The 15,373-nt window shown below is 42.9% G+C and overlaps 1 protein-coding gene across 1 annotated transcript; it reads right to left on the bottom strand.

Moving 5' to 3' along the window:
- Positions 1-8,455: 8,455 nt before the first annotated feature.
- LOC139310452 (olfactory receptor 5V1-like) lies at positions 8,456-9,400 on the bottom strand. The gene has a single exon (XM_070934611.1). It carries the CDS (start codon positions 9,398-9,400, stop codon positions 8,456-8,458), a length of 945 nt encoding a protein of 314 aa, XP_070790712.1.
- Positions 9,401-15,373: the final 5,973 nt, after the last annotated feature.

Here is a 15,373-nt window from a genome sequence, read left to right as displayed (position 1 = left end):
TTACCTACCGAGCTTCAGACGGCGCCTGATCTCCACTCCTTCCATTGAGGCCTAAAGACTTGGCTGTTTCAACAAATGGGCTGATTCTGATTCTTGGGTTTTATTATTTATTTGTCTCTGTTTTAATTGGTTTTAATTAGGATTTTCCTTTATTATTGTATGTTTTTTAACTTGTGTTCGCTGCCCTGAGTCCTTTGGGATAAGGGCGGCATATAAATATTTGTAAATAAAATAAAATAAATAAATAAATAAATGGGTTTCAATTCACCAATGATAACAATACAGTGCAAAAACTATAATATTTTCAAGGCTGTTACTAAGCCTTCCCCAAAATGCCTTAAATTAAACCTTCCCATTTTGCAGTTGGAGGTTAAACATGAGGAAATAAAATGTGCTAAGGTCATCAGTTGAGATTATCAGAGCTATGGATAAAATCTACTCTCTTCCGGCATTGACTCAGGACAAATAATTCATTAAAGAATAAAACTGCAAACAAAATAGACCCACTCATTTTCATCTGTTGGTCTCCAGATGGATGGGACTGCAGTCTGCATATTTCCCCACATGTCCATAAAGAAAATCCTGCACATCGAGAGGGCACCTGAACATGGAAGATGACATTAGATAATGTCTAATGACATAAAATTATTCTTCCAATAAATTGAAGTCACTTGCCTTTCTTGTTTCTCCTGTCTGTATCAACACAGGAATCACAGCATGAAGAATTTATGTGGAGTCAAGCAAAATACACTCATGGCTACTCAGGTATCACATTTAAAATCATTGCTCCAATCATCAAAGTAAAGTCTTTGTTACCTCTTCCTTTTTAACAAAGGCAAATGACAGCATTAAGACAAGAGTCTATTGAGGGACTCCAAGTTCTCTAAGGAATTTGGTACCAGTTGGATTTGAGTTTCATTGGAACAGAAGTGCACTTAGACAAAATCTTTTTTAAATGCAACAGCATCAAATTAGAAAAAGTTACTTTACAATGCTATTAATCATAAGAAACAATCTCCTTTGAGTTCAAAGGGATTTTCCACAGGAAAGTACAAATTGTATTGAAATATTAATGATATCCATCTCCAATTTAACTCAAAGAATTATTCCAGCAAACCTACTGCTTGTTTCCTTGGAACTGGATTTCTTCAAAAGCAGCTGTAATCCATATGAAGCATCCTGTGTGTATATGTGTCAATTTCTATATCTATAGATTTTAAATCTCCAATTGTGATCAGGGCACAAACGTGATAAAATAAGATCTTACCTATTATTTTCATATTCCCATCTCTTGTCTTCAAAGGAAATTGTCCCTTCCTTTTTTATCTGTAATCCAGAGTCTTGTAGATTGCACAATTGCAATTTCTGTCATGCCTTCTATATGGAAAAAAGTTGCCACCTCCTACCCCCTACCATTCCAATATTCCAGATAATCTATATCTGCCTGTCTTGATTTTAATAAATCTGTTATTTTGTATTTATCCATTGATTTCTTATAAAGGATTTTGGCATTTCTGGGACAAATAGCCCCAACCACATCACAAGGTATCTTTGTCTAGCAAAATGGTGTTGTGGCTCTGTTACCTGAGCCTGTGTCATCGGCAGGAGAGGACTCCGAGAGTGAAGGAGAGGAGTTGGCATGGCCTCCCTCTCCAGGACCCTCCTCTCTGGCAATGCCTTCGGTGTCCGCCGAAGGGCAAGAGATAGGCCCGGGGCCAAACACGTCGACGCAGCCACAGGTGGACAGTAATGAGGGAGATGAGTCTTGGCTGGATCCTCAGCAGCGTCGCAGAGATAAGCGCACGCAACAGAAGAAGAGGCGTGCCAGAGATTAAGCTGAGTCACTGGACCACACCCCACAGGGTATAAAATAGGGTAAGGTGGCCATTCAGACTCTGTGATGGACAAAACTAACTACTATCGAGTCACGTTGCATCTTTGGAAACAACATTATCTGCCTTGGATTTAATTATGGACTGGATAATTCTTGAACTGTGTGTATCTTGTTTATGAGTAAAGTTCTTGGCAAGCAGCTACTGGGTTGCTGCCAAGCCTCTTATCGGAAGAATTTGTTGTCTGCCAGTTTATTTAACCCCTGGCTGTCTGTTTGTGTGCGTGTGTGAGACGGGGACAGAACATCTTGTCTGTCACCAGAAATTTAACCCATCATTTAACCACGATGGACCAACAGCTGCAGCAGCAGTTACAACAGCTGCAAGCTGATAATCAGCTTCTGCAGCAGCAATTGGCACAGTTAACTGCTCAACTTGCTTTGGGGGATGCTCCTGCAGCTCTCCCTCCCCCTCCTCCTCCTCCCCATCGGAGATGTCCAGTGAACGTGCCAGATAGGTTTTCTGGGCAGCCAGCGATGTTCCCGGCCTTCATGGTACAATGCCAACTATTTATGACTATGAGACCAGAGGATTTTCCGGATGACCGGGCTCAGGTGGCATTGGTGATTAGCTTCCTTTCTGGCTCTGCTGCCTGATGGGCCATGCCCCTGTTGCTTCAAAATAGCCCATTGCTCTTGGACATTTTGCCGCTTCGTGTCCCAGGAAGCGAAGTGGGGCGCTCAAGCCTGTTCTGGAATCTTGGTGTGACCAGCCAGGAAATGGGGCAGGCCTGGTCTAGGGGAAACCCTAGGCTGGGCGTGTGTCAACGCCCTGCCGGACTTAGCGAATGTGGACTGTGAGCCCCCTCGGCACCTGATTCTGGATACCTGGGTTTTGTTGGCCAACCGGTCGGAGGGGCTTCAAGCGCATGTGCTGGTGGACTCGGGGGCCATGACAAACTTCATGGACCAGGCCTTTGTGGCCCATTTTAAGGTCCCCTTGGTTCCGGTGGACCCTCCATTGAGGGTTGAGACTATCAATGGACAGGAACTTGTGGCGGGGCCCATCAAATTTGCTACCCAGCCCTTGCGCCTCGCCATTGGGACACACAAGGAGGCCATCCAGTTCTACGTGACAGCAGACCTTCACTTCCCATTGGTCCTGGGGATGGCCTGGCTTCGGACCCACGATCCGCAGGTGGCATGGTCGAGAAATGCCATCTTGTTCCCGAGCCTGCAGTGCGTCGACCATCTCCGCCACACCTGTGCCGGCCAGGACGTCTCCACCCCAGCCATCTCCTTGCCTCCTGAGCTGACGCCCTTCGCCGACGTATTCAGCGAAAAGGAGGCGGACCGACTACCCCCGCACCGACCCTATGACTGCCCGGTGGACCTGTTCCCCAGTGCACCACTGCCCACGGGACGCCTGTATTCCATGTCGGAGCCCGAGTTGGCCACCCTACAGGACATTTTGGAAGAACCTGGCCCGAGGGTTCATCCAGCCTTTGTCCTCCCCTCTCTCGGCCCTGGTCCTCTTTGTGAAGAAGAAGACAGGGGATTTACACCTGTGCTGTGATTACCGACGCTTAAATGCCATCACAGTACAGAATCGCTACCCCCTGCCGCTCATCCCGGAGCTGATGGAGAGGTTGTGGGAGGCCTCAATCTTCACCAAGCTCAATCTCCAAGGGGCCTACAACCTGGTGCACGTGCGAGAGGGGGACGAGTGGAAGACGGTGTTTGGCACCCGATACGGCCACTTCGAGTACACTGTCATGCCGTTCGGGTTGACCAACGCTCCCGCAATCTTCCAGCACCTGATGAATGACATTTTCCGGGACATGTTGGAGCGGTTTGTGGTTATATACCTGGATGATATTTTGATTTATTCCTGGTCCCAGGAAAGCCACCTCCAGCATGTCCACCAGGTTCTGCAGTGCCTGCAGGAGCACCAACTCTATGCGAAGTTGGAGAAATGTTTCTTCTTCCAGAATTCCATAGAGTTCCTTGGGCACATCATCTCCCCCGAAGGCATCGCTATGGACCCGCGCAAGGTAGAGGCCTTGTGTAGTTGGGAACCCCCTCGTCGGGTGAAGGACATCAGCATTTGCTGGGGTTCACCAACTACTACCGAACCTTCATCCCGGGCTTCACAACCCTGACCTTGCCGCTGACCCAACTCCTTCACAAGAAGGTCCTGTTCCAGTGGGGGTCCCCACAGCAGCAGGCATTCGAGATTCTCAAGCGAGCCTTTGTCACGGAGCCTGTCCTGAGGCACCCCAACCCACATCGTCCGTTCATGGTCGAGACGGATGCGTCCAATGTGGTGGTTGGGGCGGTGCTGCTACAGGCCCCGGTGGATGGCGGCACTCTTTTTCTCTGCACTTATTACTCACAGAAACTCAATCCTTCCGTGTGCAACTACACCATCTGGGGAAAGGAGTTGCTGGCTATCAAGGCTGCGTTTGAGGTTTGGCGGCATCATCTTGAGGGGGCCCGACACCAGGTGGAGGTGCGGACGGACCATCGGAACCTGGAGCACCTCACAACGGCCAGGAAGTTGAACCAGCGGCAGATCCGGAGGTCATTGTTTTTCACCCGGTTCAACTTCCACGTCACCTACATTCCGAGTAGCCACAACCAGAGAGCAGATGCTCTATCCCACAAGCTGGAGTACTTTTGCCCTAAGGACTCCCTTCCCCACAGACGGTGCTGCCAGCGGAATCCTTGGCCGCGGTCCAGGAACCAACGGACTTGCGGGCTCAGGTGCTGGAAGCGCAGCGTCGGGATGACTGGTCGCAGCAGCGGAAAGCGGAAGTCGGCCCCGCATCCCCATGGACTTTGGAGGAGGGCTTGCTGAAGCACCGGGGCCAGTTGTACGTGCCCACGAGTCCACTCCGAGCCCTTGTCATGAACCAGTGCCATGACAACCCTGCGGAGGGACACTTCGGCTTCTTTAAAACCCTCAACCTAGTGACGCGGACTTTTTGGTGGCCTCGGGTACGGCACGATGTGCACGCATACGTGACGTCCTGTGTGATGTGCCAACAGGCCAAAGCTGCGTCCGGCCCACCTCCTGGACTCCTCCAGCCGCTGCAGACACCGGAGAGACCATGGGGAGCCATCTCCATGGACTTCCTGATGGACCTGCCACCACTACGTTTACGGCCGTCCCTGTGGTGGTGGACATGCTCATGAAGATGGCACATTTTATCCCGTGCCGTGGACTGCCATCGGCCCGCACCACAGCCCGTCTGTTCCTGCAACACATCTTCTGCCTCCATGGCCTGCCGGACAGGGTGGTTTTGGACCGTGGGGCCCAATTCACGGCCCGCTTCTGGAAAAACCTGATGGCCACATTGGAGGTGCAGGTGTGCCTGTCATCAGCGCATCATCCAGAGACTGATGGGGGAATGGAGAAGGTCATTGGCATCCTAGAACAGTACCTCCGCTGTTTCGTCAACCAGCAGCAGGACAACTGGGCCGAGTACCTTCCCCTGGTGGAGTTCGCCTTTAACAACTCCCAACACACCTCCACCCAGATGACCCTGTTCCATGCCAACATAGGATACCATCCACAGCTTTTCAACTTGGTCGATCTCAGATTCCCATGTTCCCGAGACCCAGGACTTCCTCTTGGAATTGCAGGCAGTGCAGCAACTGGTGCATCGGCAGCTGATCCGGGCAAAAGAGGACTATAAACGGGTCGCTGACCGCTCTCAACGGGCAACGCCACCACTGGAAGTTGGAGATCGGGTGTGGCTGTCCACAAAACACCTCCCCACAGACCGGCCAGTGAAGAAACTGGACCAGCGCTTTATCAGTCCCTTCCCCGTCGAGGCAGTCATCAGCCCAGTGGCCTACCGGTTGACTCTACCATGCTCCATGCGGCTCCACCCTGTTTTCCATCAGTCCCTCCTGGTCCCTGAGGCCCCATCGTGCCATCTCCGATGCCCGACGACACCTACCCCCCCAGCCACAGTTGACGAGGATGACTCCACGATATACGAGGTGGACAGCATCAGGGACTCCCGTTGGCTGAAGGGGTGTTTTCAGTACCTGATTGCCTGGAAGGGGTACGGGCCCACGGATTTCTCTTGGGAGGACGCTTCCTCCGTCCATGCCCCTGACCTGGTACAGGCCTTCCATGACCAGTTCCCATCCCGACCACATCCTGACCATCAGCCGTGGGGGAAGGGCCCTGTGGTGGGGGATAGTGTTGTGGCTGTGGTGGGGGATAGTGTTGTTACCTGAGCCTGTGTCATTGGCAAGAGAGGACTCTGAGAGTGAAGGAGAGGAGTTGGCAAGGCCTCCCTCTCCAGAACCCTCCTCTCTGGCAATGCCTTCAGTGTCCGCTGAAGGGCAAGAGATAGGCCCGGGGCCAAGCACGTCCACGCAGCCACAGGTGGACAGTAATGAGGGAGATGAGTCTTGGCTGGATCCTCGGCAGCATCGCAGAGATAAGCGCACGCAACAGAAGAAGAGGCAGATGCCAGAGATTAAGCTGAGTCCCTGGACCACACCCCACAGGGTATAAAAGGGGGTAAGGTGGCCATTCAGACTCTGTGACGGACAAAACTAACTACTATCGAGTCACATTGCATCTTTGGAAACAACATTATCTGCCTTGGATTTAATTACGGACTGGACAATTCTTGAACTGTGTGTATCTTGTTTATGAGTAAAGTTCTTGGCAAGCAGCTACTGGGTTGCTGCCAAGCCTCTTATCAGAAGAATTTGTTGCCTGCCAGTTTATTTAACCCCCGGCTGTCTGTTTGAGTGCGTGTGTGAGACGGGGACAGAACAAATGGGATGATGGAGGACTATTAACACTGCTATAAGCTCCTAAAGGAAATGTAGGAAATTAATCTAAAAAATAATGCATACATACTGGTAGACTCATTTGATTCTTAAAAGGGGAATTTTTTAGCATAAAATTGCTTCTAGTATTGAATGAGAGATTGTTTTTGTCTGTTTGTTTGAATGAATTGAAATTGCTGCTAGTGTGGTCCTTCATATATTGCATCTTTTATTTTTGCAAATGTAACACAGAAAACTATTTATCAATACCCTACCCTCTGTACATTCTCTGCATTTCTGGCATGGCTCCAAACCACTGGAAATCAGTCCAGAGTTGCAGAAACTGCACATGTCACTTATTTTGACAGGTTCTATAGGACTTCAGAGCAGGTTTACTCAAAGGAAGCCAATCAGTTATTTTTCCCCCATGGGAGTTGAACAATCTATTGACTCAGCATTTGTAAACTGATTCGTCTTATTCCAATCTGCATTAAATAAGCTTTCTTACATATCAGGTTTCTGGTGACCTTATGAACATGAACGTGTTGTTTTCCTGGAAACACCATGAAAGTAGTTTATCATAGTCTTCTTCCATGTTTTGTTTTGATTACATTTGAATTTTTTTTCTTAGTCTTACCACTTAGTCTAGCCCCTTGATCTGAGATTTTCTGATGGTCTCCCCTTCAGCTATTAATCCCATGCATGTTTACCTAGCTATCCTAGCCATGGGGGCGCAGTGGTTAGAATGCAGTATTGCAGGCGATCTCTGACCATTGTCAGGAGTTTGATCCTTACCAGTTCAAGATTGACTCAGCCTTCCATCCTTACAAGGCTGACCTTGGAAGCATATTGTCCCCAACAATCTGGGTTCTCATTTTACTGATAGAATGAGAACCCAGATTGTTGGGGACAATATGCTGATTCTGTAAACCTCTTAGAGTGTGCTGTATGGCACTGTGAAGTGGTATATAAGTCTAAGTGCTATTTCTATTGTTACTGAGATCAGCCAAGGTCAGTCTAATATTGGACAGTCCCGTGTCATCTATAGTGGCATATACATATAAAACTGATAGTGGAAAAATATGGGGAAAAAATGGGGAAAAATCTTCCCCATTTAGGACATGTAAAACTCACATATTTTAATGTGTGCATAATAAATGCAGTAGATATAAATTCATGTTCCTACATGTTTATCTTACAACACTCCTCAAGAGAGAATATATTAGATTATAACATTTCAAAGTTTAAAATTTGAACAATCTTAGTATTAAAATGAAGACAAAACCAAGCACAATTTTACAGCAAATCTCCCCAGTATGTTTTCCAAATCAGCACTGTAAAGAAAAGAAAAATAGTAAAGTTGCTGAATGACCTTCTTGAAAGATTTGAATAAGGTGATCTATCATATAGTTGTGGCCTCAAGATTGAAATGACCTTCTTTCCAACATCATTTTCATCTTCTCTTGGGGTTGCCATTGTGAAATAATCATAGCAGTGAATGGGGATGGAGAGAAGCAACCATATCAGCCTGAAGGTAGGACAGGCCCAAGTAGTCTACCCTTTGAGGCAAAATAAAACTTCCTCTTTTCCCAATTGTCTTTCAATTGTTCAAAGGCCCAAATTATCCTACAGAAGCTTTTGACTTTTTTCATCCAAGAAGAAGGAGGGGTTAGGGTTAGGGTGCTATCTTGCTAGCTAAGAAACTGATTGTTATTAAAACTGGACAGATTAATACAAATTTTCAATCAGAAAGGGCCAGAAAACAATTTACCAAAATGTTGCAAGAAAGTTTCTGATAACATTCGAGTAGAGGGGAACCCAAATTCAACCCCTCAAAAAAACCCTTTGCATATTAAATGCTTTGATCAAAGCCCTTTTAACTTCCTTATTCCTCAGGCTGTAGATCATTGGGTTTATCATGGGAGTAAGAATCCCATACAGCATTGAAACAATTCTGTCTTTCTTGGGCGAGTAAGTGGAAGTGGGCCTGACGTAGGTTGCAATGGTTGTCCCATAGAAAAGACAAACGACAGCCAAGTGGGAACCACAAGTGGAAAATGCTTTTTGTCTGCTCTCAGCAGAGCGCATGTGTAAAATAGCTGAAATTATATAGATATAAGAGATCAGAGTAACAAGAAAAGCACCGCCCCCTGAAATGCCAGCCACAAGGAGGAGGACAAGCTCAGGGAGATATGTGGAAGAGCAAGAAAGTGCCATAATTGGAGGGATATCACAGTAATATTGATTAACTTTATTGGGCCCACAGAAAGATAATGTAAAGGTCATTGAGGTGTGAATCATAGAATTTGTGAAGCCTGTTAGCCAAGTCCCAGCTGCCAGTTGAACACATAATCGCTTGCTCATAATATTTGTGTAATGTAGAGGGCTGCATATTGCCACATAGCGATCATAAGCCATCAGTGTAAGCAAAAAAATTTCAGTGCCCACAACAAAAATCAGGAAGAAGAGTTGCAGCATGCAGCCAACAAATGATATTCTCTTGTCCTCTGACAAGAACATCTGGAGCATTTTTGGCACAGTGACGGTTGGACAAAGGACATCCAGCAAAGATAAATTACATAGAAAGAAATACATAGGAGTCTGGAGGTGAGCATCTGTCACTGTTGCTATAAGAATAGCCCCATTCCCTGCCAGAGTGGTCAGGTAGGCCAGCAGAATCACCACAAATAGAGAAATGTGCACTGCAGGGAGACCAGACAGTTCAGTGAAGTAGAAATCCTTTACTCCTGTGTTATTAGCCATTTTCATGCCAAAAAGCCTGAAGCAGAAGTATCTAAAAAGAATGAAGAGATGTAATTAAAGCATACCTTGTGCGCTCAGCCTTTTATTTTTATTTTTGCTATAGTTGGCTGAGAATCTTGACTCAATGTTTTTCATTGAGTTGTTGTTGTTGTTGTTTTTTAAAATCATACTCTAGGTCAGGGGTGGGCAAATGTAGCTCTTTTACAACCTGTGGACTTCAACTCCCAGAATTCCTGAGACAGCCAAGCTGGCTCAGGAATTCTGGGAGTTGAAGTGTAAAAGAGCCACATTTGCCCACCCCTGCTCTAGGTAGACAGCAGTTTTACCTCAAAATTCTGAAAGAGATTTACAATTCAAACCAAAGTTTGAGAGAGAGCAAAGGGATTATGGAGACCACAGGGTGAATGAACATTCCAACATAGTTGGAGAAAAGACCTTAGCCTTCATGTAGCAGCAGCTTTGAGGCCAGAAAGTGCTACAGTGAGACTTACAATGTCCTTTGATGTAAGGTTATATGGAAGGCAAGAGATAGTTTGTACTAAAACACTCTGACCACTCAGTTCAAATTATATAGTGCTCAGTTGCATTCAGTGTCTAGCACAGGGACCAACAACCTTTGGATGAGTAGGAGTTGGGGTGGCCAAGAGCCTCTATTCAGGTCAGTGACAAGGATGATGCTGTGAAATAAATTAAATCAGGGTTTCTGATTTTCTCTTCCATGAATTTTGGGAAGAATGTATTGGGTTTTTTTTCCCTATAAATTATATGCAGCTTGGTTTAGATGTATTTGCCATCTCAAAAGGTCTAGAAACCATTCCATTAATTTTTGATAACTCTTTTGATAACTTCTGTAAAATGCAAAAAAAAAAAAAAGTAGAAGGAAATGAAGTGTCCCTTTTGGTACTGCAGACTCAGACTATCATTCCCTTTGCTCTGCTAAATCAAAACAGAAATGCAGCCTTAATTTGCAATATGCTCATCATGATGAATTGTAAAGCAAGGAATATATTCCAAAACACAGAATGGAATCAACCTCATCTTTCATCATACACACACACACACACACACACACACACACACACACACACACACACACGAAGGACTCTGTGTATATCTGGTTTTTGCAATACTTGATTTTTCTGGCAGAAGTTGGAGTCTTTGATTTTCATTTTGGTGTTCGTTTTTGATCTGCAAACATGGAATGTTGTATGCATGAAGAATGAATTTTGAATTGTTAATACCAATTGTCATCAGTTAATCTCATTTATCAGAAATACTGATTTGCCATAAAGCCAATGTAGGTACACTGGGGAAAGTTGTAATTGTCAATAAAAATTCAGCTAAAATACAGGGAAACATAACTATTATTTTGAAAAGTCCCTTCTGGTGCTACAAAATCAACACATTCATGCTTTAATAGATTCAATATTAATAAACAATAGTGTTGTGTTATAACAAAATTGTACTTGTTTGCCACTAATCCTATTTGCATCCATTTTTTCTTGATCTTTTAGCAAACTTTCTTAGTTTTTTCAGGTCTGAGCAGACAAAAATGCCTCACAAAAGACTTACAAAACATCTGAGCTTGAATAGCAGATATTTTTTAACATTTCTAAACACAATTTACAGACTTTGTAGCACTCGTTCTGACATTACATAGCATATTTTAATATTAAAGCAGCATAATTTTATCGTAATATAAAATCAATTTTGACTTAATCTAAAATCAATTACAGACTTTTTCATACAGTCAACTAACAACACATCAAGAGTGTTTTACTACATTTTTATGAATGTATAATTGTGTTCTGGTAATTGTGAGTGGTACAAATGAACTAAAAAGACCAAACTATTTGGCATAGATTTAATATTCATAGTCTGGAATTAATTCTAGTGAAATTCAGGATGAGTCCAAAACAAGACTGAAAAAGAATAATAAAATCAACAAACATTTGAAACTTAAGAAAGAAAATAGGATGAGAATTTGGAACTAATCCAGAGTTCAGTGCAAATAGGATCTATTAATTATATCCTATTAAGAGTTGCCTCTCATTTTTGTTGAAGCAAACTGATACATTTCCTTACCTTGTTCAAGAAGAGCATTTAGCTCAACATCTTAAGCCCGTAAACCGAATTGCTAAATAAATTAAAGTGACCATTTATGATTGACCTAAACTAAACAGGACTGGAAGATTCCAATAAAAAAGAATGTGTGTAGGATGATTATTATATTAATCTGAATAAATTAGATATTGAATCAAATGAAGCTGTAATTATTTTTCACACATCCCAGCAATAGTCATTTATTTTATTTATTTGTCAAACTTAAATCCAGTCTTTCGTTCAGGAGCTGGGCTGTATAAGCACCGCAGACTCCTCCTATTTTTCCACCTCTGTCCTGTGAGGGAGACTGAAAGAGAGTCTTCAGAATAGCCAATAAGGTTCCATGGCCAAGGTAGACCTGAACCTGAGCCTCCTGGGTGCCAGTACCTTAATCATCCAACACACTGACTCTTAATGTTCCTACATTTTTACACTGAGCTTTATCGAGAATGTGATTATTCCAGAAAATATAATGCCTATTTCAAATAAATAAATATACAAATGCAATTTTCAAACATATGATGATGCTAAAGGGTAACCTGCCCATTCCCCATGTACCTGAAATGTAATGTGACAGCAGTTTTCAGTTCTCCAGCTTATTTCAATTTATTAAAGGTATGGAAAAAGCCTACTTGATGAAGAGTTCTTCTAGCTTTAAATAAGAGAACACTAAGATAACATTGTTTTAAAAAATGATGCAGTAATGAAATCTTGCTTTGTATTTTGCGTCTTATGTACTATAAAAGAAAAACACCCTCAAAGGAATAGAACTAGGGAGAATCTGAATACGAATCTAGGTTGTATTCAAGTATTGTATATATAATTCGTACTGAAGATAACATCTGGGGACCTGGGCCTTTGAGAACATTAAAAAGCAAGCTACTGTTTTAAAACTTGCTAAGCCATCTGGCAAATTGAAGTATTCTTTGGTATCAAGAGAATCTCAAAATCTTCAGTGGGGTACAGTTTAGGAATTAGTTTGAGTCATAACAATAATCAAACTATCAATGCATTAATTTCTGGAAAAGTTTTTTTCTTTCTTTCTCTATATCTACATGTTGGTCCTCAAATCAGAACAAAACTAATTTTTCAACAAGGCAATTGCTCATCAGAAGAGGGAAGAGTCCAGGTCAAGAGAACTGCAATGTCTTTTCTGAAGGAATCTTATTCAGAAGCTGATGAACTACTTGGAAACGCTGCAGGCAAAGAAACTAAGGAATTCAGATCCAAACTGTAGTGGCCATATGGTGTCAGCCTGGCTCCTTCAAAGCTGCAGTGCAGAAACACTTAAAAACACTTCTTGCTCTTGAAAATCATAAGGTTTACTTATGAAAAAGTAAGGGCTATCAATGGTGGGATTCAAAAATTTTTATTACCAGTTCTGTGGGTGTGGCTTGGTGGGCATGGCATGGCTTGGTGGGTGTGGCTTGGTGGGCATGGCAGGGGAAGGATACTGTAAAATCTCCATTCTCTCCCCACTCCAGGAGAAGGTTACTGCAAAATCCCCATTTCCTCCTGATCAGCTGGGACTCATGAGGCAGAGAATAGATGGGAGCGGGGCCAGTCAGAGGTGGTATTTACCGATTCTCCAAACTATTCAAAATTTCCACTACCAGTTCTCCAGAACTGGTCAGAACCTGCTGAAACCCATCTCTGGGGCTACTCCTAGACTTAACAAATCAGTGTATTGCTTTGTAATGCTAGCAGTGGTACTTATGTCCGTGTTCAAAAGTGTTATGAAGCATGCTCATACTGGCAGGTGTTACAGGCATGCAAGTCAAACACATCTATTTGACACTGAACCATAGGTATTTAAAGAAAATCTGATACCCCAAAGATTTATTTCAGATTTTAATCAAAATAAGATAGCAACTCGGCAATACAGAATTAATTATGGAATTATCAGGTGCTTTTATTTTATAAGGGTAACCTATAAAATTAATTCTCCATAAAATATTTATCAAATTAAGCATATAAAATTATTCAATAGATGAATCTATGAATCCATGCTATGAAATGAATACTAGTGATAGCTGTAAAACTAAAATCTATAAAGGCAGAATCGATATATAATCTATAAATAATTTATTTTTTTATTTATTTAGAAAATTTATATTGCTGCCTACTCACACATGGCAACTCAAGGTGACTTACAAGTACCATAATGTACCATGAAATCCTATAAAATTTGTTAAAAGTAGTATATATACTCGCAAACAGTTCCATCAATGCATAAGCTGATCCTCAAAATTTTAACCAGAATATGATGAAAAATATGCCATATGAAGATAAACTACCCTCATTTTTCATAGAATTTTAGTTAAAAATTGGAAGGTCAGCTTATCTGCAGATGGACTTATAACATGAGTCTATATCCCAGTTTTATGGTTTCATGGTGTTCCATGAAGACTTTGATGACTTATTGAGCAAGTATAAATGCTTGATTAGATCAGAATAAGCATTTGAGTACTGAAAATTAAAAAAGGAAGTTTCTAAATTAGAATTGGGATTAAATGGAACATGGGAGGACTTATAGCAGAAGGTGGCCCAGTTTGCTTTGGCTTTGTACATATATATCATAACCAAGAGAGGATGAAGTTTTTAATGATGCATTTGGATTTCAGGTTTTATTAAATCCAGGTGTTAAGGGAAGTTTCCAGGAGACAAGAGAAGGAAATGGACTAGAAAGAATATTCAAGTACTAACCAGCAGCAGAGAGTTGATGTAAAACTGTAACCTGGTATTACAAGGAAAGGATAGCAGGTAACTGGTTAGTCTCCTCCATCCCTTTTAGGTTATAGTCTTACCAATTCAAAGTGATGGGGACAGTGATTGTTTTAATCTAAATGTCCTGTTCTTTAAGGGAATATCAATACCCTTATCTTTAAGGGTAATAAGGTATTTAATCATGAATGAATGGGTTGATCTGGTGCACATCACAAGACTTGTCCATATTTAAGCAGCTTGTATTCCATGAAAATGAAACTACCTTGAGAAATCTGTTTCTGGATTTTTGCCTCTTCCTTTGTTTTAACCATAGTGATGGCCTGGGGGTTCTGTCTGGACTACATTTACTATGGCACCTGATTGATGGATTCCCCTTTTTTTCTTTACCCTTCCCACATGCGCCAAGAAAACAAGTACTAATGGCATGTATATTGACTCCCTTCTTCACTCCTTCATTGACTCCCTTCTTCACTCCTTCTTGCCTGGTACGTTGGTGGAGAAACAAAGCATTGGTTTTACAGTGATTATTTTATCTAGAAAGAATGGCAGAACTGTTATCAATTTCACCTGTTGTTTTTTAAGCTCATTTTATTCCATCAGTGAACCAGCAGAGTCTCTGCTTCTCACTTTCCACCAGTAAAGTTGTAAAAAAGGAGAAAATATGAGAAAAGTCCAATGTTTCACCAGTCTATCAGAGAAAGAGATAAAAGACACTTCAGAAGGGGATAAGCAACTCAGCAGCCCAGGAAAAACTGGCCATTGATAACTGGAAGGAAGTGTTAAGTGTTAAGTTCCTGCCATTGTACTCATCCTAAATAAATAAGTGGGGTATCTCATCTTCTAGTACATATTTGGGACCTCAATGTGCCCTGTGGTGGACTCTTTGGGCATCCTGATCAGGAACAATAGAGGTGAGAGCATTTCACATCATTGGTCCTGTGATAAAACCAATCTGCATTTCTGCAGTTGCTATATGGCTGGCCATGTGGGTGATGTTATTGCACACCAATACGGTTTTTAAAAATATCAGCTGGAGCCCAGAGCTTTTATTAGGCCTAGTATTAGTGATGATCACTGAAGGCTAGTTGATGGGACAGAACTAAGATTTTGGACCAAATTGGTTACATGAGTGCCAGTCTTCAGATCTCC

The sequence above is a fragment of the Pituophis catenifer genome, unplaced genomic scaffold (assembly GCF_029215685.1).
Source record: "Pituophis catenifer annectens isolate HBS135680 unplaced genomic scaffold, rPitCat1.0.hap2 SCAF_1, whole genome shotgun sequence".
Classification (NCBI taxonomy): Eukaryota; Metazoa; Chordata; class Lepidosauria; order Squamata; family Colubridae; genus Pituophis; species Pituophis catenifer.
The sequence above is the reverse complement of the archived record's forward strand: the minus strand, read 5'-3'. Positions and strand labels throughout refer to the sequence as shown.

What these genes read in the sequence shown, in the direction of transcription:
- LOC139310452 (XM_070934611.1), bottom strand. Translation starts at nt 9,400, where the DNA reads ATGAAAATGGCTAATAACACAGGAGTAAAGGATTTCTACTTCACTGAA.